This window comes from Phytophthora cinnamomi (assembly GCF_018691715.1).
Source record: "Phytophthora cinnamomi strain GKB4 chromosome Unknown Contig37, whole genome shotgun sequence".
Classification (NCBI taxonomy): domain Eukaryota; phylum Oomycota; class Peronosporomycetes; order Peronosporales; family Peronosporaceae; genus Phytophthora; species Phytophthora cinnamomi.
This window is the reverse complement of record NW_027150970.1, coordinates 1,298,709-1,323,913: the sequence shown is the minus strand read 5'-3', so window position 1 is coordinate 1,323,913 and position 25,205 is coordinate 1,298,709. Positions and strand designations below refer to the sequence as shown.

Genomic DNA, 25,205 nt, shown 5'->3' with positions numbered 1-25,205 from the left:
CGATGACTCGTCGACGGTCCCAAGTCAAGAGTTGGCGGTTACACCTCGCTAAGTACAGTGCGAACCTACTGGCAAGATCCGAACTTATGAGTCGTCGGCGCCTGTCCCCAGACGTCGGTGGCGTTTCAGCGGCCGTTTGGGTCGTCGGTAGCGCCGTCACGTCGCAGAGAAAGCGTCGAAGAGTCGTGAGTTACAACTGGCGGTCCAAAAACGGACGCGTTTATACTTGATATTTGTATTGATCGATAGGAAACTTAAGAGAAGACAAGATAAGCCTTCGGGCAACAATAACAGAACAGCTTTTCCGCCCAACCACGCAAGGGCGACACCGATGCCTGTAGTGAACGACCTGCAGCTCAAGGTAAACCTGGTAGGTAGGATTATGACTGTCGGTGGGCACATCTACTAGTGTAGCGTGTGTTCATCCCTGGCAGGGCCAAGAGTTAGTGGCCGGTGTATTGGTAGCGACGAGTCGTCGCCAGGAACTGGAGGAGCGAGAGCGCACTCCATTTATTTCTTCCCGCCGGAGTATAGCTCCGGCACCCTCGTATCACGCCATAAAAGGCCGGGACCCTTCCTTCTGAGGGACTGGGATGTATATTTTGCGTGTGAGAGCGTGCTAGCCTTTGCTAGTGGCTAGTGACGCTGAGTCTTCCGTCGATCGACCAGCGGAAGCTTGGTGCACAGAGGAAGATCCAACCCGGTGCAAGGGAAAGTTCCTGGGCCTTCAGGTTCTAACCCTAACAAGCCCATTGAGTCTTCGGTGACTTGGTGGGTGTTGTTGTGGGGAAAGTGTGCCAATGTATAATTTAGCGTGTGTTCCTACACGACACCACAGACTCTGTCACTACAGCAATGTTCGGTGCCGCGCCGTCTAGCAGCACGGTGAGCCGATTCGCGGGTCTGTAGTCGATTGTAATCCGGTATTCATCGGTGACACGCTTAGCCACCGGGAGCGATGGACATGCCCACCGACGCTGGGAGTTTAGCCCTACTAATCCTGCTTCCTCCAATTCTCGCACATACTCCTGCAGGAACTGGCGCTGGACCTCGGGATACCGCCGGACGCCACTACGATGGAGCTGAGCACCCTCCTGTAGCCACACGTCAAGTGGTTGGGCGTCGGTAGCTTCGTCACGACCGAGGCTGACCCGAAAAACGTCAGAGTACTCGATCACCAGTTGGCGAAGTTGGTCAGCCATAGTCGGTTCAAATCCTGCATTGATTGCCTCATCGACCATGTTGTGCAACAAACTAGTGGTTTTGTTGTCCTTGCGAGCCCCCAACACATGCATCTGGTTACTGGGGATGTCATCGGCTTCAAACCCGGCGGCATCAATGTGTTGCTGAGCCAACTGCTCGAACACCCCATAGAAGTCCACGCCAATCGACTGCAAGGTCGACTTGCCAAGCAGCAGTTCTTCTTCGAGGGGCTCAAGCCATATGCACTCGATGCCATGCAAACACAGAGGTCCCACCGCCGTTACGATTTGCACGTCGAGTTGAACCTTCTCGTGACACAGCATCAAATTGCCACCAGCGGCAACAACTTCTAGAGGCGGATCAATAGTCACCGTCGGCAGCTCCGGAATTAAATCCCTCAGTTCAGCCATCACTCGGCGACCAATAATGTTAACATCTGAGCCCGTGACAGGACAGAAAGGAACATCGAGCATGCCGTTGATCACAGCGCTACGGAATGCAGGTTCACCATCAGTAGTGATCGTCTTGACCCGTTCCTGTGGACGGCTCCGTCTCTCACGCAGTATCTTCTCCACGTAGGCCTTCTGCTCCGCCGATGCGGCCGAGCAGTCTCGGGCCTAATGCAGACCCTTGCACACCAAACACTCGTCGCGAGAAGGTTTCCGAGGTCCTTCAGCATTACTGTCACCACCTCGGCCACTCTTTGGTTTCGACAGTTGCTTAGCAGGTCGGTTGTGAACTTTGACAGCCGTGCTGTTGTCCTCGTTGGGGCGTAGTGTACTATTCGGCTTCACTTCGCTCCGTATTAGACAGTACTGTTGTTGGTGTGTCGCTCGTTCAATCGTCAGCTCGTGGAGAGCGAGGTCATTCACCTTCGCCTCGCGATGAGTCAACTCGACTATTCCAGTCAACTCAACTTTCAAAATCTCGGCGGCCACATGTTTCAATAGCATCTTGCATCTCATCTTCATCCTCTGCCGACCCGTCTCATCTACAGCTCCCCCACGGCCCAACAAACCAGTAAGACCATTGTCTTCGACCAACCTGGCGAAACCCATATAATACTTCACGATCCGGGCTTCGACATCGACCTCGCCCAAGTCCATCTTCAGCTCAGCGAAGAACCGGGACACGTCGGGGACTCGGTCGTTCACCGCTCCTCCAATCTTACGCTTCACCTCCGCGAGAAACATAGCATCGGTCACATTCTCCATCTTCGTCTTGAGAATGTAGTGAGCTACATGCTCCAGCACCCGGGATTTTGGAGACGTCCGCATACTCCAGGCCACGGTTTCTGGAACTTCGCCCGTGGTCGAGCATCGCTCAGTGATCTTGGTCTCATACTGTCTGCGCACTCGGATGAACGAAGTAATTGCAGCCTGGCTCCACACGGCAAGCTCCGGTGCGGCCACCACCTCGAAGATCGGCTAAAGCACGGTCATCGTAACGTCGCCTTCTGTGTCGAGTTCGTAGTCTACCATGCCTGGCATTGCGATGCTTGTTCTTGGTTTCGTCAAAGAATGCTTTATATCGCTGCGCGCTCGAACCAAAGTTGCGAAGTGAGTTCCTTTAGCAGTTAGACAAAGCTTCCTAAAGCTACTTGCCTTACAGGAGGGGCGTGCCCTCTAGTAGCACCCTCCAGCTCTGCAGCAGCAACCACTGATGCTGAGTATGCAGTACCGCGGTTGACGCGACGTCGATTATGTAGTTGTAGAGGTTACGCGGTCCTGCTGTCGGTCGGTGTCAATCGGGCTGCAGTGTCGTCGGCGTCGTCCTTGGTCTGGTTGTCGTCGTCGTCTGATCCAATACACCACAGGCGGCCACCGGAATCGACCCTTTTATCATTGAGGCTGTGGACGTTTTATTTGGTGAACTTGGGAGCAACGATGTTCAACGTAGGTAAGCTAAGATGTTCAACAGGAGTTTCAATCTGGGAGTATCAGGTATACTATAGCTGTAGCTGTGTAAATAGACATTATAATATATTGTACTAAAATAGAAAAAGTACAATACAACCGTAACTGCAGGTACGGAGGAAAACTAGAGTGCACCCTGGGCGCAAATGGCATCATCCGCGGAAAATAAAATCAACAATAGAGAATGCATGTCATGGTCAAGTAAACACCAGTGGATTGAACTAGACCTTGCCTGCTTTTAGGTAGCATGAAACTTTACAACATAGGTGAGTTGAGGGTAATTTCTCAAGCTTCATAGATTGCCAATATTTCTCGATCAAAACGTTCGACTCAGGTTTCGAAAGTGCGACGATTTGAGTGTAGAATAAAAGTAGCTGACCAATAACCCAGACAATTTGGGTTCATTGTACGGTCCGTGCGAGCTAACACGTCCGTATTATTGGGCATAAGTGTAATGGGGTTACACGCACAAGTGGCTACAAGCCACTTGTGAATTTAACAGATAAGTTATCTGTTAAAAGTTTTAGATACTTCCTCACCTTGGTGTAAGACACACCAATGGATACATTGAAGTGGGCCACCACAGTGAGTGGTCCACACATACCCAAAGATCCTATTGGTAGAAAGCAGCATCTTTCTACCAATCAGAGACATGCATATTAGCGGGGCTCTGACAGCCAGCCGCTGCCAACCCCTTTCATAGATGATAAACACTTTTAGCAGATTTTAGAGGAAGATCAATTTACAAACAATACGGTTCGCATTTTACCTTAAACTAGCTACTTGGTGTTTTATTTGATTTATATTATACTTGTGGACTCAAGTATAATTAATTCAAATTATTAATAAACTCCTACGCTTCCTCATACACGTAGCGCGACGTGTAAGCTCAAGTAGTGAGCCAAAGTAGGCCCACTACAATAAGTATCAGTTTCAAGCAGTGCTCTCTTGGAGTGTGACTGGTAAAAAATGAAGGCGAATTATCCATTTAGTATTGCGGTTATGTTCGGTTTTAGCTTCGACTACTGTACTATATCCGTTTGGGGCAGTCGTGCTGTGAAATAAACAACTAAACTACCTATTTCTGTTACTAAAGAAAAGATGATATCAGCACTATACTACAGCACAATATACCTATTGTTGTACTGTACGGTCGACATACACGCCTGTGATTGGTAGCAAGATGATTCTGACGGAAACCCGCGGGCAAGCAACAGACACAACAACTCCTGATAAGAAACGCACGGTAGTGGAACAGTTCTACAACCCTAGAACGAACGGAATATCTAAAGCAATATTAAGACACATCACCTAAGCAAACGTGTGTTTCTTCGGCAGCAGTTTGGCGACGGTGGCGCGGCTCAACTGACGGCGACGCCGCTGGCGTGCATGCGCACTCTCTCGGTATACTTGTGTTGCTTTTTCGACTGTTTGCTTGTGGTTCACTAGGCTTTTGGGGGCAGCAGCGCTCTCTATCCATCGTCCTTAGATACGGATGCTCACTCAATCACTTTTCTGCTTACGACACGGCATATCACGTCCAGCAATCAAGCAAAGTGACGTTAGCTGCTTGGATTTATTGTCGCAACTCCACAACGCCCAGGCATGACGAACCGATCTGTCAGGAATCTCAAACTCCTCGGTCTCGAACATTGTGATTAACCCAATAGACAAGACAACCAATGTCATCACGATCATAAAGGGACTAAGAGATGGAGCAGTGAAGACCTATCTCTTCCGAGAGTACCCGAGTACTCTCGTCGCTGCGATCGCTCTTGCTATGTAAGAAGCGTTTAGCATGTGGTAGGACAAACGGCATGCGAAAGTCTCGAGGCAGCAACCACGCCCGGTAGCGAGGACGCGATTTCCGGGACCGGTGGAGCTCTCGAATGCAACGGATGCTGACTACCAGCCGCAATGATGCAGTGTTCGATGCTTCCGTTGGGGAAGGATTTTTTTGTGACTTTGCAAGGGAGTGCACAGCTCCCATACCCAACGGAGGTGGCCGTCGTGGCAATCCCACGCTTCGCCGCGGACCAGCAAAAAAAACTGTAGGCGCGGGGCACCCTACTGGTAATGTAGTCACGCGTGCCGATATCGTGCAAGCAACACGGAGGGCGGCAGCCCCCGGTCCGACAAGATCTCGCTGCAGGAAACAAGGTGGCAGGTCGAACCTAGTCATCTTGAAGGTTTATTCGAAGGACGCGAGCGACTCTCTTCCGTTTGGTAGATTCGGGCGCTTCGAACAACTTTGTTCAACTACGGAGCTTGTCGAGTCTTTACTTCGAGGATATATATATACCTCGAAGTCTTCTGGACGTTCGATTGGCATCAGGTGCCATCGTGAAGACTAAGCTGCACGACGAAGCACCATACTATCAAGCTGGGCTTGATATCGTGCGCATGTGGACAGGGTCCGTCGGTGAAGGAGCACGACCGCGCAGCCGAGCTACACGAGGAAACACGTAACCAAGCAGGGCTTAATGTTGCGCGCCCGTGGACAGGGTCCGCCGGGGGAACAACGGTCCACGGCCGGGCCGGGACAAGAAGAAACACCGTGTGGAGCCCGGCTCCGCACAACAAGAAGACAGCGCGGGTGGAGATCGCTGTGTAACAATCGGTCCAGGATCAAGACACTACATGGACTGTCTGTCGGGCAGACAGAGGGCGGTGATACCGGACGTCGAGACGCTGAACGTCTTGAAGCGTCCCAATGCTGGGTACCAGTATCGGGAGATTGAACTCGCTAATCCTCCGATGAAGGGGATGAAGGCGTCGAAGTTGACTTCGCTTCCAGGCATGAGCTGGAAGCGCTTCTCGCGCGGCTAGCACGATGGACGCATCGAGCAGGTCTTCGTTCTTTCAGACAGCTAAAGAGGGAAGAGCGAGAGTGATGACCTGAGGCAGCTCTTCATGGGAAGTACCACGGAGAGTGAGGACACTCTCAGTGCACAGACGAAGCGAGAACGCTTCGAGGAACAAGGCTGGGACTCGCGGAAGTCGAATTCCTATTATGCATTACTGTGGGAGTACAAGGACGTACTCCCAGAAGAGATTCCTACGGAGCTTCCGCGGGATAAGGGGATTCAGCACGTGATTGATGTCGTGCCGGGCACGAAGCATTGTGTCATGTGGCAGTGGCCACACCGCGAGATTAAGTGGACGCGATCCACGACGACTTCATAAGTCGTACCAAAGCAGGACCAGTGCAGGAATCATCGAAGTCCCCACACAGCACCCCGACATTATGTGTCAAGAAGCGATAAGGTGGATGACGCATCGTTCATGCGTACAACAAGCTGAACGATGCAACCGTATCTGCGGGGCGAGCGAGACACCCGTCCTCGAGTGTCTCGTGGAGAAGAACGGTGTCCGCCCTGACCAGGAAAAAATCAAAGATGAAAGGCCGAACTTCAAGTGTCCAGGAATTGAGGCATTTCCTTGGCTTGGCCACGTACTTGTATGAGTACGTGGAGACCTTCGCGGGCAAGGTTCGCCCGCTGTCACAGCTTCTTACGATAGAAGCTGTGTGGATTTGTACAGTCGACTGTCAAAATGCATTCGATGCAGTCAAGCCGGGTTTGACTGAGGCGCCGATCTTGGCAGTGGCTAACCAAGATCGCCCACTCCACGTAGTGTGCGACGCATCCGATTTTGCGATTGGATGTGCGTTGATGCAGCACGATCACGAAGGCCGTGATTGGATTGTGTCGTCTACACACCAATCACGTCAACTGAAGTAGCTGAGCGCAACTATCTGGTGCATGACAAGGAACTCCTTGCCATGAAGTACGCACTCGCAAAGTTCCGAGTGTATTTGCTTGGGAGTAGACCGTTCGGGGTCTACTCCGACCCTGCATCTCTGCGCACTGCAGTGAAATCACACACATATCACAAAGAATGGCGAGATGGCTCTCATTCTTTGCGGAGTATAACTGCCAGGTCGAATACAAACCCGGAAGGTTGAATGAGGTGGCCGACGCGTTATCACGTCGGCCGGACTATGCAGAAGCTGTTGATGTCAATGCCATTGACGCCATGCGATCGAGCAAACCCACATCATCTCTGTTGGATGATGTGAAGGCCGCGTACGCGCACGACGCGGACGCGAAGCTCTTGCTGGCCTATGGCCCAACGTCTTCTGACAAGGCCCCTCAGAAGCTGCCCAAGCACCTTCGTGCACCTGCGTACCGTCACCGGGTGCACGAGGGACTACTTCTCTACAACACAGCCAACGACAACGCGGACCGCGTTGTTGTGTCAAACGACCATGACCCGCGACTCAGGATCATGTGCGAATATCACCATGCCCCGACCGCGGGACATATCGGGCGTGAGAAGACATACGTTCTTACCACGCGTGACTTTTACATTCTCCACCAGTACAAGTAGGTGCACATGAACGTCCGTGCTTGCGAGGTATGCCAACGCGTAAAGCCTGCGCCATTCGCGCAGGCTCCATTGCCATCACTACCGACTCCGTCGGAGTGTTGGAAGTCCATGTCTATGGATTTCAACTTTAGGCTTCCCCCGGATAGTGGAGGGAACACCGGCGTTGTGGTCTTCGTAGACCGCATCAGCAAGATGGTACATCTTGCTGCGGTGCCGGCAGAGGTGACCGCGAAGCAGACGGCCCGTCTGTTCGTCGACATGGTGTTCAAACACCATGGCATGCCGTCCGACATCGTGTCGGACAGAGACCCGCGCTTCACAGCGCACCTGTGGCATGAAGTGTTTACACTTCTTGGGAGCCAGCTTTCCATGTCGACGGCAGACCATCCGCAGACGGACGGTCAAACCGAGCACATGAATCGCGTTCTCGTCGGCATTTTGAAGAGCTACACTCACTCGTTCCAGTACTGGATCGAGTGTTTGTCGATGGTGGAGTTCGCCATCAACAACGCGGTTGATGCTTCGACCGGGTATGCACCGTTTACGTGAATGTCATGCGGCATCCACGTCTGCCGAGTTTACCTATGCAGTCAGTAGAATTCCCGGGACAGCGACGCGAACGGCTTCTCACGTCCGAGGTGGCCGCCGCTGGGCGCGCCGTGGAACTCGTGGATTAGCCGAGCACGGACATCGTCGCCCAGCGCGACGACGATGCGTGGCGGGTCCGAGCGGTCGACGCAGTAGGTCAGCAGGGCTACATCCAGTCCGTAGCGGACGACGCGGGCACGGCTACGTGGGTATAAAAGGGGGCCGCACCGCTGCTGACGGATCCCTCAGGTACCTGATCATCTCGGAGCACTCCGCTTCCGACTCGAACGGGACCGTTACCAGGTCACGAAGCGGGCTGGTCGTCGCAACATCGACAGCAGCGACTCCTTCCGTGACGCGCACTGCACAGTCGTCGTCATCTTCGCAAACAGCGTAGCGACCCGACTGCACGTAGTCTGGCCGATGTGAGAGCGCGTCGGCGAGGATGTTGGTCTTGTCCGGGTTATAGTGTTCGACAAAGTTGTACTCGGAGCACAACGAGAGCCAGAGCATAATGCGCTTGGACACGTGGGGGCTGTCCGCAGCGACGCATGATCTGTGTCGATAACGAAGGTCTGCTCACCCAACAGATGCACGCGGAATTTGATGAGTGCGTAGCGCACGGCTAGCAGCTCCTTGTTGTGTACAGGGTAGTTTCGCTCCGCCGACTTCAGCTGACGCGACTGGTTTCTCACCACTCGTTCGCGTTCCTCATCATCAAACTGCTTTTGGGCGCAGCCTATTGCGAAGTCGCTTGCGTCGCACACCATGTGGAAAGACTTCGAATGGTCGGAGGCGCAGTGGGCAGGCCCGTCTTCACCGCGTCGAAGGCGGCCTGGTGATCGGGACGCTACGGCCACGTGGCGTCGGCCTTGAGTAGCTGGGACAGCGGACAGATGGTCGACGCAAAGTTCTTCGAGTAGTGGTGGAGGTGCGTCGCGAGACCCAGCCACCGTCGGAGCTGCTTCTGGCCCTGAGGCGTAGGCCACGCACAGACGACCTCGATCTTCTCGGGGTCAGCACGGACACTATCCTTGCTGACGTAGCTCCCGAGCACGGGAATCTCGGGGGGCAGAAAATACACTTCTTCGAGTTAGCGTACAGTTTATTCTCCCACACCACCGCTAACACCTTCCGCAGTTGTTGGAGATGTACCTCGACGTCCGTGATGCCGCCCTCGCCACGACTGTGAATGAAAATGTTGTCGAAGTAACTAGGCGCGAAGTCTCTGTACGGCCGAAGCAAGCTGGACACCATGCGGTTAAAGCTGGCGAGGGCATTCTTGAGCCCTGTGGCATCACATGCCATTCCCACAACTTCCCGCTAGGCGTGCTGACCGCAGTCAGCACGTCATCTTCGCGCATCAATATCTGATAGAAGCCATCTATCAGATCAATGGCACTGTACTTGGTGCTGCCAGGCATAGTGTCCAGCAACATTTCTTTCCTCTGGATCAGCGTATTTCCCGGAATAGTGACGTCGTTGAGCTTGTTGAAGGCGTGGACGTTCAGCCATCCGCCGGCTGTTTTCTTCACGCAGAACGTCGGGCTGGTGTGTGAGGACAGGCTTTATCAAACGTGGCCGGCGTGCCGGCGACTCTCAAAGAAGGCGTCGATGGGTTCGACCTGGTCGCGGGGAAGCGGCCACAGTCGCGTCACACCGTAGTTCGCACCTCCCACGAGTCGATCTCGTGCCGAACTCCGCAGTCGGGTGGAAGAGTGACTGGGACCTTGTCCGGGAAGATATCCATGAACTCACGCACAAGCAGAGAGACTGGGTTGCCAGACGCTTCAAGTGCCGGCAACGACTTAGCTGCGTAGCGTGCTAGGCGAGCTCTCTTCGGCTCAGCTCCTTTCGGGCGTATCCTCGCGTCGGAAGCCAGGTCCGACGGGCTGTCGTCGACGATCGCGATGATCTCAGTGTCTTCAGCGACGACCATGCACACTCGCTTAATCTCGCCCTTCTTGAACTCACGGAGGAAGTGTTTCCACGAGAGACCAGATTGCCGAGTGATCTCGACGTCGTCACGCAGAGGACGTGCGGCCTCGACGTCGCGCATACGCAGAGGCGTCTCCGCGTCGTCCCCCACCAGGATTGAGATCACCTCAGACTCAGCCTTGATCGAGTCCGCCGATGGCGCACGAGGGCGGCGCGGTTTTACGGCTGCGACGGCGAACCGGACGCGGAGTGTCATCCGAGTCTGCCGAGGAGAGCCCAGGTTCGATCATGGCCGGTAAACGGGGGCGCCGGGACACGGCATCGGCGCCTGGACGTGCGTCGCTGGACACGACCGCGTCGGCGTCATCAGAGAGCTCCCGCTCGACCACTCGCGGGAACCCATGCTCAACCACATCTTCTTGCTCTTCACCACTGGAGAGCCACTAGTCATCCAGAGCCACTAGTCAGCCACGGGATGCCGAAGACGCACTCGAACGAAGCGCTCAGATCGATCACCACGAACTCCCTGGAACTACGGAACCAATCGAACTCGTACGCGAAGGTGGCGGAGCGCCGCGGCGGACGCCGCGGCTTTCCACCAGCGTAATTCAATATCATTTCTCCAGGCCCTTCACGAATGCTCATGTCCGCTGGTAACACCAACAGGCTTTCGGCGCGAACGAAGTTGTTTGTCGCGCCTGAGTTCAGCAGTGCGCGAAGCGTCCGCTTCGCGTCGTCAACGTGGAGACTGAACACGATCAGTCTCACGTCACTGCCGGATGTGTTGTGCATGCAGTACGGGAGGGCTAGGAGGTGGTTCTACCACCAGAGAACCATCGCTCTTTCCACGACCAGTAGGTCGCCTCGCACCTACTGGTTGTCGCCGTTGTTTTGGACCGGCGACTTCGTTCGCGATTGTGATGTTCGTCTGCATGGGCAACGGCGCGCGGTGTCCCGGTTTACCACAGCAGAAGCACAGCATCGGACGCGGACTGCGCGTCGATGGCGATGTTGTTGCTCGAGACGACGACGTCGGCCCCCGACGTCCACCATAATGCTGAATGGCATCCGCCTCCATCGGCTCCGGCTCAAGCACCGGGGCTTGAGAGACGTCGAATGCCTGTGACGCCGTCACACTGTAGGCTTCGCGTAGCGCAACTGCGAAAGCCTCTTCCAGTGTCGATGGAGTCTTCCGAGTCAGGTAGAAACGCTGGCAGCCAGAGTTCATGCCGGAGATGAAGACATGGACTTGTGTAGCCATGCCCACTGGATGCGTCGTGATGCACGACACGAGGTGCCGCGCGTGCTGGATGCAACGAGCATGGGAATGCGTCCTGGCTTCAACGGCTGGAAGGGTGATCGCTGGACGCTCTTATCTTGGGGTGGCTCGATCGCGATCCGCAGGTCGGCCTTCATGAATGCCATAGTCGGGAAGCAGGGGGTGTCGGCGACGAGCTTGCCGAGCGCCCATTCTTTTGCATTCCCTGCCAGCTCGGACAGAAGAAAGCGAGTGCGCGCGAGCTCGGTAGACAACTGCCGAGCTTCAATCGCGATGACCACCTCGCAGAACCAGCGGTTAAGGTGAAGGCGGCCCTCGCCTTCACCGCTGTACGTGGAGACATCATGCTTGACGATGTCAGTCTTGTAGTTGGTCAACGTGGGAGTCGTCGCACGCTGACGGAGGTCGGCGAGCTCACGTGCCATGAACGCTTGGGCAGCTAGGTGTTGTTGTTGATCTGTGCCAGCAGTCAGCAATGTCTTGATGAAGCCGCCACCTGACACTGCAGCGAGTATGTGCAGTGCCTCCCACTCGAACAGCGACAGATGAGGAAACCTGGCGTGTTCGAGCGACATGCCGGTCGCCCCTCCGAGGGTGGACGTATTGTTCATCTTGGTCGTTGGACGGATCACTAAGTACTTCCAGGTTTAACGGGCTTGAGGTCGTTACCGTCTTACACAGGCGTCCAGGAAATATGACTCTGAGATTGAATGTTGGGATGATCGCGGCACTAATGACCGTCCCAACCATTAAACCTATACAGGACTGTAATGGGCCACCGCGCCCTCGCGGTGGCACCCGTGTGACATTAGCCTGACACATCGTGTGCGCAAAGTAGATCTGATTTGTATCGCCTCTCCATTTCATGTGTGCGTGTCGGATTTCAAAAGCATCGGAGGAACGGCATATGAGATTCCAGGCTGTCACGATGTATGGATGAGAAAAGGTCATCTCCTTGCCTGAGAGAGCGAGCATTTTGTCGCGCAAAACGCTGTATAAATCGAACATCGGCGGGTCTTTTCCAGTCTTGATAACGCTGACACCTGTTGACGCATCATTAGCAAGCTTGTGATTGGGACCCTTGTAGGACGTTGTCAGCTCCAACTCCAATGTCTTGCCCATAGTATGTCCAAAGTCTCGAAACCGGTTGAACAGACTTGATCCGTTCGTGTTGAGAGCGGAGTAGCTCAATGCATTGTCTTGGAATGGAACAATGATGAGAAGGCAACATTTCAGAGGACACTCGAGATGGTCGAGCGCTCTTGCAAGTTGGTATTCCCCCACAAAGTGGCGACTGTGGGTATGTTTTCGGATGCTTCGCTCACTGGATACGCGATGGTTTTAACTTAAGTTATGAATTGGCAGGAAGACGTCCCGGCGGAGGGGCAGCAGCACGAGCTGCTGGTCTGTCGTGGAGGTCTGTTCAAAAACGCACAGAAGAACTGCTCAATAGTGGAGAAGGATGTGTACTCCATCGTCAAGGCTTGTGGGGACCTCGACTACATGCTTGTGCGTGAAAAGGGTTTTCACACGTACTGCGATCTCTCGAACCTCATACAAATCTTCACGCCCGACCGGGAGGTGAAGCAGCACGTCAAAGAAAGACTGCAGCGCTGGACACTGAAGTTGGTGGGCTGCCGCTATGTCATCCACCAAATTGCCGGGGAATGCAATCTGTGGGCTAACATCATTTCTCGCTGGGGGCAGCCAGCGCACCCATTTGCGGTGGAGTCTCTCGCTGTAAAACGAGTCGCGACGAGGTCGGCGCAGACATCGTCTGAGCAACGGCCACTGCAGGACGACATGTTCACGTGGCCGACGAGGTAGGAGATTGTTCAGGTGCAGCAGCAGCACAGAACAGACGCACCGGATACCGCTGTGACGACTGAAGAGGGGATTGAAGTTGACGGGAAGTTGTGGCTGCCGGCGGGGGCGAAGACGTTATTGAAGGGCCTGTTTGTAATGGCACATTGTAACCCCCAGGGGCACCACGGTATGAATGTGACGGTTGAGCTTCTAGATCGGAGATCTGCTTTGGTAAACACACGCCAAGCCGTAACTCGGTTCATCAACCAGTTGAAGTGCTAGGCCGCAGCCTGTATGGGATGCACCGCGTCGTCTGCCAACGCCGCGAGCAGCAGCGCGTGGCCCCAGTGGCCCGCTCCAAGGGTATTCTGTGCAACTTTACCGAGGGGGATGGTCGCGTGTCGACTAGCGAGTGCAGGGCAGTTAACTGCTCGTGCGCTGGTTGGGGCCCTTTCAGGTAACAAAGGCCCTACCTTACTCAATTCTTATCTGCCACCTACTCACGGGATGTTCACGGCTCCCGCTTGAAGTTCTACCACGATTCTGATCTCGACAAGACCGCTGAGATCCGCGAGCACGCGTCGCTGCAAGGCGTTGCGCTCGAGGCCAGCCAAATAAAGTATACTGAATGTCATGCTGTTGAATCATTGCAGTTAGAACTTGGGAGTCCTACGGTGGCTGGCAGCAACGTTATGGTCGATCCCATGAGATGGATACAACTTGACCCTGTTGCAGTCGAAGTTGGTTGTACCGACCTGACATGGATGCAGTCACAAGTGGATGTGCCTCGAAGGTGGTCTGAGTGTGTTGTGCCTTGTTGGGGGGGAAGTATGGAGTATTGGATCAGACGATGATGACAACCAGACCAAGGACAACGCCGGCACCGACGACGCCGACAACGCTGCAGCCCGATTGACACCGACCGACAGCAGGACCGCGTAACCTTTACAACTACATAATCGACGTCGCGTCAACCGCGGTATTGCATAATCAGTATCAGTGGTTGCTGCTGCAGAGCTGGAGGGTGCTACTAGAAGGCACGCCCCTCCTGTAAGGCAAGTAACGTTAGGGAGCTTTGTCTAACTGCTACTGGAAGTCACTTCGCAAGTTACTGTCGAGCACGCAATCTCATATTGCCGAATGTGAGCGTCATACCACGTATTTTCTGTTGGGGTAATGGACATCACAGAGGAATTAGGACAGTATGTCATGGACATGTAGTTCTCAAATTTCCAAGCCAGATTAACCCGCCCTGTACTGGGCCCCAGTTACATAAGTAGGTAGGTTGAATTTACATTAGTAGGTGATTCAGCGCACGGCTAGCGTGTGCTGAAACGGCATCGCCTGATTGGTTGAAATAGGGGGAGCCAGACCCCATTTCACCCAATTAGGTGCTGACCTGTATTTGAGTGGTTCGCAAGAGACCGGGGGCAGCCGGCCTGGCTCTAAAATAAAACAGAGTTGATTTTTCACCAAGACTACTTACTTGGTCGTCTTAATTCCTAGTCTGAACCAAAGCTTCCTCACGCTACGTGTAAGCTAGTGACGTTCACACACCTGGCCCATTATACCTGGTAGCACTTGGTAGTCCTTCCAACGACCAGGACCAAGATGAGCCAAGTCCTGACGTCTGGTCCTTCAGGGGTGACCCTGGAACACGGTCCCTTCCCTCACCTCTTGCGCATTGAGTGGGAAGCTCTCCATCGCGTCACAGACGTGTCAGGAGAGACTGTAGTTACATCGCTGCTGAACTCAGCGATGCCGGAACAACAGCGCCAAGCCGCCCAAGAGTTCATGGAACGCGAGCTCGCCGACGCGAATCGGCGCGTGTCAACTCCCTCGTGCTCATTCAAGAACGATATCGTGACTCTGGAAACGTCCACGTATTCTTGCGTGGGAGACGAACGACTACCACTGAACCGCTGGTTTCGAGAGATTGACATCGCTGTCGCCTCGCGGATTGTCGAGGCGCCGACGGCGAAGGCCAAGTTTCTACTCTCCCGAATTCCCGGGAAGGAAAAGGAGTGGGCCCTCGGCAAACTCGTCGTGGATCCTCTCGCGTTACCCACCCTGGAGGCCCTCCAGAGTGATCTGCGGCTCGCCTCCGAGCCGCCATAACATGGTTCGCGCATTCATGCGGAATTACCCGCCCTCAAGCAAAGCAAGATGCCCATGCGCGACTACATCCAGAAGACACGACACCTCGCGTCGTGTACCACCATCCACCCTACCGACACGGCGTCGCAGGTGCACGTCTTCGTGTTTGGGATGCGCGAGGCCATGATACGGTACTGTCTAACCCGCGCTGAACCCTCCTCCCTAGCGGAGTACGCCACGAGAGCGACCTCGTGCCTGGAACGAAGTATTGTGTCACTCGGTAGTAACCGCTTCCGCGGGATCAGGTGAAAGCCATCGACGAGTTCTTTGAGAGTCGCAGCAAGGCAGGCCATGTGCGTGAGAGCATCTCGCCGCACTCGAGTCCAACCCTCTGCGTGAAGAAGGCCACGGGCGGGTGGCGCATTGTTCACGCGTTCAACAAGCCGAACGATGCCACCATCCCCGCCCAGACACCAATCCCACGGAAGGACATGGTGCTGGACTCCATGGCGGGTAGCGCGATCTACAGTGCCATCGACCTGACCGATAGGTCCTACCAGATCCTGATGAGAGAGTGCGATATTCCTCTCACCACAGTGAGCACGCCGAGCGGCATTCTCTGGGAGTGGTTAGTAATGCCCCAAGGATTGACGAGCGCACCGGCAACATTTAATCGCATGGTCTCTCACGTGTTGCGTCTACTTCGCGACTTCGGACCGAGTTGCTTCGATGATATCTTCGTACACAGTCGCGCTGAGGGCAAGCTCAGCGCCGCGGAAGTCCACCTGAAACACTTTCGACAAGTCTTCCCGGTGATGCGAGAAAACAAGCTGTACGCAAACTTGAACTTGAAGAAATGTGTGTTTTGCGCACCAGAGATCCCGGTGTTAGGCTGCTATGTGAGCAAGGATGGAGTCCGTGCTGACCCCGAGAAGGTCGCGTCAATATGTTCGTGGCCGACTCCCGCGAATCCCACCGAGCTGCGTCAGTGGCTGGGCATGGCGAACTACTTGCACAAGTACATGAAGGACAATGCCAAGCTGATCCAGCCATTGTCGTCGCTACTGAAGAAAGACACTATGTGGTCGTGGCGACAGGAACACCAGGTCGCCTTCGACTCTGTGAAGAAGAGCTTGTCGTCCGCGCCCGACTTGATGTTAGCGGACGAGTTGAATCCATTACACGTCGTCTGTGACGCGAGCGACTTCGCCATCGGGTGTGCCCTGATGCAGTTCGACGAGGAGGGTCGAGAGCGAGTGGTTAGCTACCAGTCCCGCCAGTTGAAGCTGGCAGAGAAGAATTATCCAGTGCACGACAAGGAGCTCCTCGCCATGCGCTACGCTCTGGCCAAGTTCAGGGTTACCTGCTCGGGGAGCAGGCATTTGCGGTCTACACCGACCACGCATCGCTGCGGAAAGCGATGAAATCGCCTCATTTATATCAGCGTGTGGCTCGTTTGCTGTCATTCTTCTCTGAGTATAATTTCGTGGTACACACCACGCCCGGCAAGAACAACATCCTCGCCGACGCGTTGTCCCAGCGTCCTGAGTACGATCCACGCGAGGGACTTGGGCGTCAGACACCTGACAATGAGGACGAGTAGTCGTGCTCGACATGTGTGGCGTCAAACTTGTATGTGATGAGCGTCACCCCTGCGATGTCGTTGCGAGAGAAGATCACTACCGCGTATGAACATGACGCACAGTATGCTGCCATCGTGACACACCTTCGCTCACTCAGCGATGCGACACTGAAGGCTCTATCGCGCTCAATTCGCAGTCACATCGAGCGTTATAGTCTCGATGGCTCTCTACTGATGTACGCCATCGACCACTTCAATGCCCCGAGCATCGTGGTGCCGAACGACGGTGACCTTCGTGCGCGGATCATCCACGAGTATCATGATGCTCCTGTCGGAGGTCACCTGCGACGCAAAAAGACTTTCGCGGCGGTGTCACGAGATTTCTACTGGCCACACTTGTACAAGTGGGTACGCACGCGGGTGCGCACTTGTGAAATCTGCCAGCGAGTAAAGCCGTCGCCGTCCCCACAGGCCCTGCGGTGCCCACTCCCAATCCCCACCGGACTTTGTCTTCGGGCTACCTCCCGATGAGCAGGGCCGCACTGGAGTCCTCGTGTTCGTGGACGGTTCAGTAAGATGGTCCACCTCACACCAGTGTCCGACACCGTCACCGCGGAAGAAACCGCGGTGCTCTTCCTGGATGCGGTGTTTAGACACCATGGGTTGTCTGAATCGATGGTCTCCGATCGAGACCCCCCCCCCCCCCTCACCGCCACATTCTGGTCCAAGCTCTTCGAATGGCTTGGCACAAAGCTGAAGATGTCGACCGCGGCACATCCGGAGACGGACGGTCAGACTGATCGTGTCAACCGCGTCGTTGAAGACATGATCCGCAGCTACGCGACATCATTCCCGAGCTGGAGTGCATTCTTGCCGTTGGCCGAGTTCGCCTTGAACAACGCTGTGCACTCATCGATGGGTCTGACTCCATTCTTCATTAACTCCGCGCGGCATCCGCGCTTCCCCGCTATGCTTTCGTTGGGTCTCCCCATGGGATCACGTACCTCCACTTTTGGTGGGGGACGAACAGCCGCTGTGGACTTACCGCTGACAGAGACGCCGGCGAGGCAGAAACCGGCCGCGACGCTGGTGACGCGACACTCGTCTTCGAGTGCATTGAGAGCTAATGCTGTGATGCGCGCCCAAGTGAAGAAAGCCCTCGCCGCACCGCGCAACGCGGCGACTCCACTCACTGACTGGACGGAACGTACTTTATTTGACTCCGCTGGCCACTCGGCAGCGCATCCATCGGACGACCCAATAGCCAACTATGCGCCGAAGTCTTCGGCGAACCCCGCTGATCATGCAGCGGTTACGGAATTTGAGCTACAACGGCAAGCTATCGCACGGTTTGTGCGAGATGCACTGCAAGCTGCAGTGGACAAGCAGAAAGAGAACGCAGACAAACATGGGCGAAAAAACAAAGATTCATCTCACACAGGCGATCGTGTGTTACTGTCTGCTGAAGGTATCCGATCCTCCGCCGTGACAAACCTCGGCGCAAACAGACTTGCGCCACGGTTCATTGGCCCTTTCAAGATCTTGAAGTCCATTGGCGATGCATACACGCTGAACATCCCGTCCTCGTTGCGCCTCCACCCAACGTTCTCCAACGAGATCCCGTGTTCGATTCACCAGGAACCCTTAGCGGAACGTGCGTCGGGCGCCCAGACCGACGTGTCTCACGAGCCACTGAACCATCTGAACCAGGCTCCCGCTCGCGTGGACGTGCCCCCGATTGATCCGACCCGAAAACGCGACCCTCCAAGTCCCGCAGACGCGTCAGCAACTCGCGATTGGACCGTCGAAACTCGGTCGCCACGCGTTCAACGCGCCAGGCGCGAACCACCGCTCGCTCAGCATTTTTGTGCGCGTCCCACGATCGATTCACAGCATAAACAACTTCGTCCACGCTCGGCCAACCGGGCGCAGTACCGCCGTGAGGGTCCACCGCCGATTGTTGATTCGGCGGGCGAACTCCGCTGGATTGTCGACAATATTGTGGCGCACGTGATCATCGCTCCGGTGGCCACGCAATCCCGGCTGCGGGGAAGTATCGGGTATGCTGGCTCGGTTTTCCTGCTGAAGATGATACGTGGGAGGATCGCGCCAACCTTCTCCGTGACGTTCCATACGTTGTTAGTGAGTTCGAGAAAGTGCCCGAGTCTGCGAGCAATCCCGAGGCGTGCCCCGCGGCGAACAAGAACGAGAACGCCAGCGACCTGGTGAATGAGAACGTTAAGGCGAAGAGCGGCTCCAGTGCAAACGGCTCCCCTGAGTGCCGTCTCGATTCGCTGCTCGAGCAACGTGGGAGGGCGCGCGCTTGTACTTGGCGATCCATCACACCTCCTCAACACCGAGCGTTTTCTCGGCGAGCTGCGCCTCCCACTGGGCTAGTGTTGGTCGAAACGTCCCACATGTCGCACACCCTTCCGACACACTGACGAAACACATCTGATCCTGATCCCACGATTCTTCGCAGACGCGCTGCCGAAGCTCACCGCTTGAATGATCCTGAAGTATCTCCTCGCGAGGCGGTGGCTTGGTGTGTGCCAGCTTGCTGCGTCTCCATCGCCGTACGTCGCTCGGTAGAGCGAGCGCCGTTCCTCCGCCGCGTCAGGTTTCTCCGGTGTTCTCCGGGTGTCCTTTTGGAAAATGTGTGATTGTGCTCATGTTGCGTATGCGCAACTTTAAGAGGTGGGTGATGTAATGGCCCCCAGTTACATAAGTAGGTAGGTTGAATTTACATAAGCAGGTGAGCCAGCACACGGCTAGCGTGTGCTGAAACGGCATCGCCTGATTGGTTGAAATAGGGGGGCCAGACCCCATTTCACACAATTAGGTGCTGACATGTATTTGAGTGGTTCGCAAGAGACCGGGGGCAGCCGGCCTGGCTCTAAAATAAAACAGAGTTGATTTTTCACCAAGACTGCCTACTTGGTCGTCTTAATTCCTAGTCTGAACCTAAGCTCCCTCACGCTACGTGTAAGTTAGTGACGTGCACACACCTGGCCCGTTACACGCCCCGTCAACTGAAGAGCCAAACCATGAAGTTCCAGTCCTCCATCGTCGTTCTCCTTGCTGTCGTGGCTGCTGTGCCCAGCTCTCACACCCGGGATATGAGAGTACAATCGGTTCCGTGTTCCAAGTTTGTGAGGCCATGCGACATGGACAGTCAACTCCGACAAAATCATTGACATCAGCAAATGCTGCAACCCTCTTAGCGATCATCCTGCGTACAAAAACGTTAAACGCTGCTGTGTCCACAGCTGCACAATCAACTCCCCGTGTATTATTAAGTAGACATCAAGTGTGTGGTTGAACAAGCAAAGCAAAGCAAGGCATACACTTCGTTAGAGCAACTGATTTGAGTTTCTTTTAAACACAAACAATACAAACCATGCCCTCGACTACTCAGTCAATCATCGAAATGAACGTGTCAGAAAATATATATATTATTTTGTGTTACTTTCATTTAATGAAGTCTGCGCGGAGCGGGACGGTGTCTGGGGGAACAAGACCAGATCTCGAAATAACACAAGTAATTATTTTATTTACTGAGAGGGTGTGTCAACTGTCTCTGGACTCTGTAGCACCCGCGGACACGACAGGATCTCCCGTCATCTCCATCCTCAGCTCCAGGCCATTTGACGAGATAAATCATCTCTGCAGTTAGAGCTCTCTTTCGACTCCAGGTACTGCGCGATTAGAGGGGCATCACATGGGTTAACCTTCGTCCAACATCTGATTAATTCACTTGGCTAATAAACCGGTGAGAGGTTCGTGGTGGCCCTGCAAGCCACATGCAAATGATTGTTAGACGCATTTTGCAGGACATTTGCAGGACACGGCAATGCCATATTTATAGTCAATGAGAGCTAAAGTTTCTCAACAAAAGGGGCCAATCACTATTACGTATTTTGCTGTCTGTGAGCCCGCCGGTGAAGCGCCACTACCGTCGTCCAGCTAAGCTGCCCCCTTCGCCGCTTACGAGTTGATGCCGTCAGCTGAGGAACTAAAATCCTCCCCATACACGCACTGAACATTTTACAGCCCCCTCGACTGTCTGACTAGCGCGCCATAAGCCGGTACGTTTTGCTCCCTCCTCAACGATGCTCATCAGATAACGGATGTCACTGAGACGCTTCTGAAGGTTGCGACTCGGTATATCGCTACCGTCCAGCATCCTAACGGGGGGGGGGGTCTTCTTGGTAGCATTCCCGCACTGCCACAACACCCACAACAGCCCAACCGAGCCGTCAGGGAGCCTGAAATCTGAGGGAACTCGACGAAGACGACCACCCCACCTGAAGGTTGGGATAGTTGGCGGGCCATCCTCACCGAGTTGCTCACTGCTGTGATCATGTGTACCTGTGTGAACCTGCTGCACTAGCTCCGTAACAACAGCGGAGGCAGGGCACCGCTTTAGCGCCTCATCTAGACTATCAAACGCCACGGCGTTGGCTCCAATCGCGTGCCTCTCCAACTCGCTAACAATGGCTTTCACCGTTCCATGCCGCGTGGAGTCAATCCGCTCCATAATTTCCAGATTTGCTTCTTGTAAGCTCTTCATTTTGCCCAGAATTTGACACGTGTGGGGGTACTCCTGTGGCTTGTAGGCGTGTGGTGGGTCCGCTAAACCCGCAGCGTACCTTTACTGATAACTGACGTAATAGTCGAGGGTGTTGAAATAGCGCTGACTCAAACAGTATGTGGTTCGCAGGTAAGTGTTCTCGCAGATATGACGCGTGGTAGAAAATCGATGCCAAGCAGAATTCACCGATGTATGTGAGGTGCAAAGGCAAACCAGGGAACACACACCCGATAGCTTCTTCGATCTGCTAGTCGCGTTCATCAAAATGAGGTTGAAGCATCGCAAACGCGTGACTATCTGGAGGGAATCTAGCCACCGTCCTTCCAACGTGCTTATCACCTGCAGCTTCGTAGCGAAGGTAAGTGTTTTGTTCGCCACCCAGCGACCATCCTGATCGAAGATGCACAGATGTTGAGGAGGGGCACGCCGTGGACCACGAGGCACAGAACGTTGCTGCGCTTTTGCGCATTGAATGCGAACCAAGCTCGTCTCGATCGACACCTCTCCGGCGCAATTCTTCAGCCACTGAATCAAATTGTAGGAGGCGCTGCAAGCATTTGCGGAACCGCTCGTACTGTATTGCTACCGGGAAATAGTTGATCGCCTTCATCGAACGCTGTAGCGGACCAGAAGATATCTAAGGCAAGTACTGGACAGATCGATGGTAGGAGAGGATTGGCGTAAATTTGCCTGGCGTCACGCGGCCTGCTACCATCTTGGCCGTTCTTTTGGTGTGCAAAATACATGCACAGTGCATCCCCCTTCACTGTGCGTACCAGGTCCCAAAAGCGTTAGCTGATCTGCACATCAGATTCCAGGCTACAATCAAGTATGTCCGCGCGAAAATCATGTCGTTTGATGGAAACTTGAGAAGCTGTTCACACAAGTAGAGATACAATTCAAACGATAGTGGATTCTTGCCTGTCATCGCGTGCACTTCACATCGCGACGCAGCACTCGCCTTCTCACACTTGAGTCCTTTAAAGTAGCGGCGCAGATCCTTCTCCATTTCGGGGGGCATCTCGCGCCCATAGTCGCGATACAAATTGAAGAATGCTGCTCGATGGGTGTTGAGAGAGGAGTAGCTTAGACGGCTACCGTCGGGCTTTTTTGGGGGGTGAGGAGCCAAGTCATGAACACTTCGACGTGCAGGGCGTCAAACTGAGGGGGGGGGGGGGGTGATTCGTCACCATCGAGAAGGGGTTTGAGGCGCCCACGAACTTGTTTAACAGAGAGCCCAGACAAATCATCTAGCCGCTCAGTAAATGCAGATGACACGAGGTTAGGCTTGTTAAAAAATATCCACGTGATAAAGCGACCGTATGAGTTCTAGTACACAGCTCGGGGGCGGGTGCTCACCGTGTTGCGCTTGATCTCCCCAACCTTTCTCTCTAGCTCGCTCCACTCCACCGCCTCCATGGTTTTTAACCGTTTTTAGCCAATGAGGGAAAGCAGGAACAGTATCCTGCAAATTCTGGTGCAAAGTGCTATTTGCACTGGCCCTATTCTGAAAACCCCTTCATTAGGCGGTTCTCACGCTTTGCAATTGGAATTTTGCGGACAAATTGTCCTGCACAAAATGCTAGCAGGCAGTTGATGTCCACTCGAACTGGCCCTGTGGGTATTAATACCTAAAAATGTCCTAAACCTAATTATCTGTCCTAACACAAATCCCTGAAATTCCGTCATAAAATCGACTGATAATCCATCTTGTTTGAACTATACATCGACAGGATACTCCATCTAGTCAGTCAAAAAAAGACGTGCGGAGTGTTTTGGACGAAGTGACAGACGCGAGGACAGGAAGCAGACTGGTTACTTCGGCTGCCAGTTTGCCAGGTTCGCTTGCACAGGCTTATAACCCAGCACAAAACATATTTTTGACATCGCGCTACATTGGGTGAACTCACTAGTTAATTATCACTTATATAATATTACGCAGCGCTTGTGGGCTGGATTCAAGTGTCTTCCGGGAGGATAATGACCAGAACACCAATATATCCTACAGCGACAACCGAGAGCCTAAATGTGGCTACCGTTACCCAGAACGAACCGTAGTCGAAATTCTCCGTGTTCGTGACACGGTTCGCTGTCTCGTTCGGTGCAATGTTGACTAGGGTGAACCAAATCATCCAGATCAAGCAGGTACAAACTGCCAAAACTATCTGCGCTACAAGTGGAGTTCCTTAGGCAGTTTGCGTTTGGCTCGTATGCAGAAACGTGAGTGAATAACTCTTAACAATTGCGTGCTTGGCATATATAGCATGGGTCTTCGTCGATGAGGCCGGACTCGACTCACGAAAGGGTCCGTCTAATGCTTCACGTCCTCCATCATTGACAGGAAGGTTGCTGCCTGAAGTTATCCTCATCTACTTTTTTATGGATTCCCTGGCAAGAAGCTCGAGTTTATGCAATTCCGTGGGAAGTGAGATACTGCTTATGCATGTACAATGCATCGAAAGTTGGCATAACCTGTGGTGGTGTCGCTAAAACGGCTGCTGCTGACACGACTCCTGTATAAACGACGATTTATTGGTTTTGATGTGATGGCTTTTGGTACGAGTTTGAGCGAGATTCATTGTGTGGCAGGACTAATAGAAAATAAACACAGGCACTGAAATACGGTTGATTATCCACCTCCAAATGCCGCTCAAAACTTCTGATTCTACGAAGTAGCTCCTGTTAGTGCCTTGATCTTCTCGTCATATCTATCAAGAAGCCCATCGGCGAATCCCAAATGATTGAATCGCATTTTAAGATCTGCCAGCGGTTCCCTTTCAGCTATCCATTTGTTTACCAGAGCGCTTTCCAAGTTCATCGCTTGCTTTTTTGTCTTTGGGTCCTCCTTTGCCGCATTTAATTTCGTCAGAAGATTGATGTCGTTGTAGTAAGCCCGGAGACGGTCAATCATCCTCGTTTTGTCCTCGGGGTACCGACGGTTGAAGTCATTCAGGTACTTAGCCCAACTTTTGAAGTTTCGATTGGCAAGAATCTTTTCGTCAGCCTGGTTCAAGTCCATGAAACGGAACACATTTTCCGGATGATCCCTATGATCTAACCAGTACTTGGACTGCTCCCTCTCCAGTAGTTTGGCGATTTTCACAGTGCTCGGATTGTTCATCGCCTTGTTGATCATTCCCATGTAGCAGCTGTAATACATACAAATTGGTGTAAATACCGATTCCTGACTCTTTGGGTTCTTCTTGTTGAAGTCCTTGACGTGCTTCATCCACGTCGTGAACAAAGGATCACCAGGCAGATCAATCCCCATGTTGTCAAGGTTCAACCATAGAAAAACCTTTTGAGGAGATTGGTTACTCGCGAGATACCCTTGAATCTTCTCCGCCTGGATTTTAGTTGCAGCACTCTCCATACTGGAGAACTTCATGGCTGCTTGAAGAATTTGGTGAAAAGGTCTGTCGCTGAAATGAGTTTCAAATTTCGTCAATATCGACGTTGCCTATCCAGGGTTCTCCTTCAGGACGACATTCATGTACGAGACCCACGTGTTGGGGAGAGAATCGCCGCGGAAGTCACCGACCGAATAGAGGCCTAGTAACACTCGTACTTCGTTGACAGATTTTTCGCCTCTGAACCACATTTCCAGCTGGACGGATTCCAAATTGGTGGCAATACTTCGCGTTGCATCTTTCGACTTTGCCGAACCAGGCATCTGCGCCACTTGCTTATCGCCGAATTTCCGCGTTAGTGTTTCGATAGCTGTTGCCTTCTCGTGGGGAAGCTTTGTGCTGTAGGCATTCGTGTATGTGAGCCAACTACTGAAGAGTGGTCTCTCCACAATGTTATACA

The 25,205-nt window shown here is 53.6% G+C and overlaps 1 protein-coding gene across 1 annotated transcript; it reads right to left on the bottom strand.

The window, feature by feature from the left end:
* Positions 1–809: 809 nt before the first annotated feature.
* IUM83_11930 (uncharacterized protein) lies at positions 810–24,783 on the bottom strand (the record flags this gene model as incomplete). Its single annotated transcript, XM_067936522.1, has 3 exons — positions 810–1,820; positions 2,076–2,630; positions 24,193–24,783. 3 exons carry the CDS (start codon positions 24,781–24,783, stop codon positions 810–812), a joined length of 2,157 nt encoding a protein of 718 aa, XP_067792142.1.
* Between the last annotated feature and the right edge of the window lie 422 nt (positions 24,784–25,205).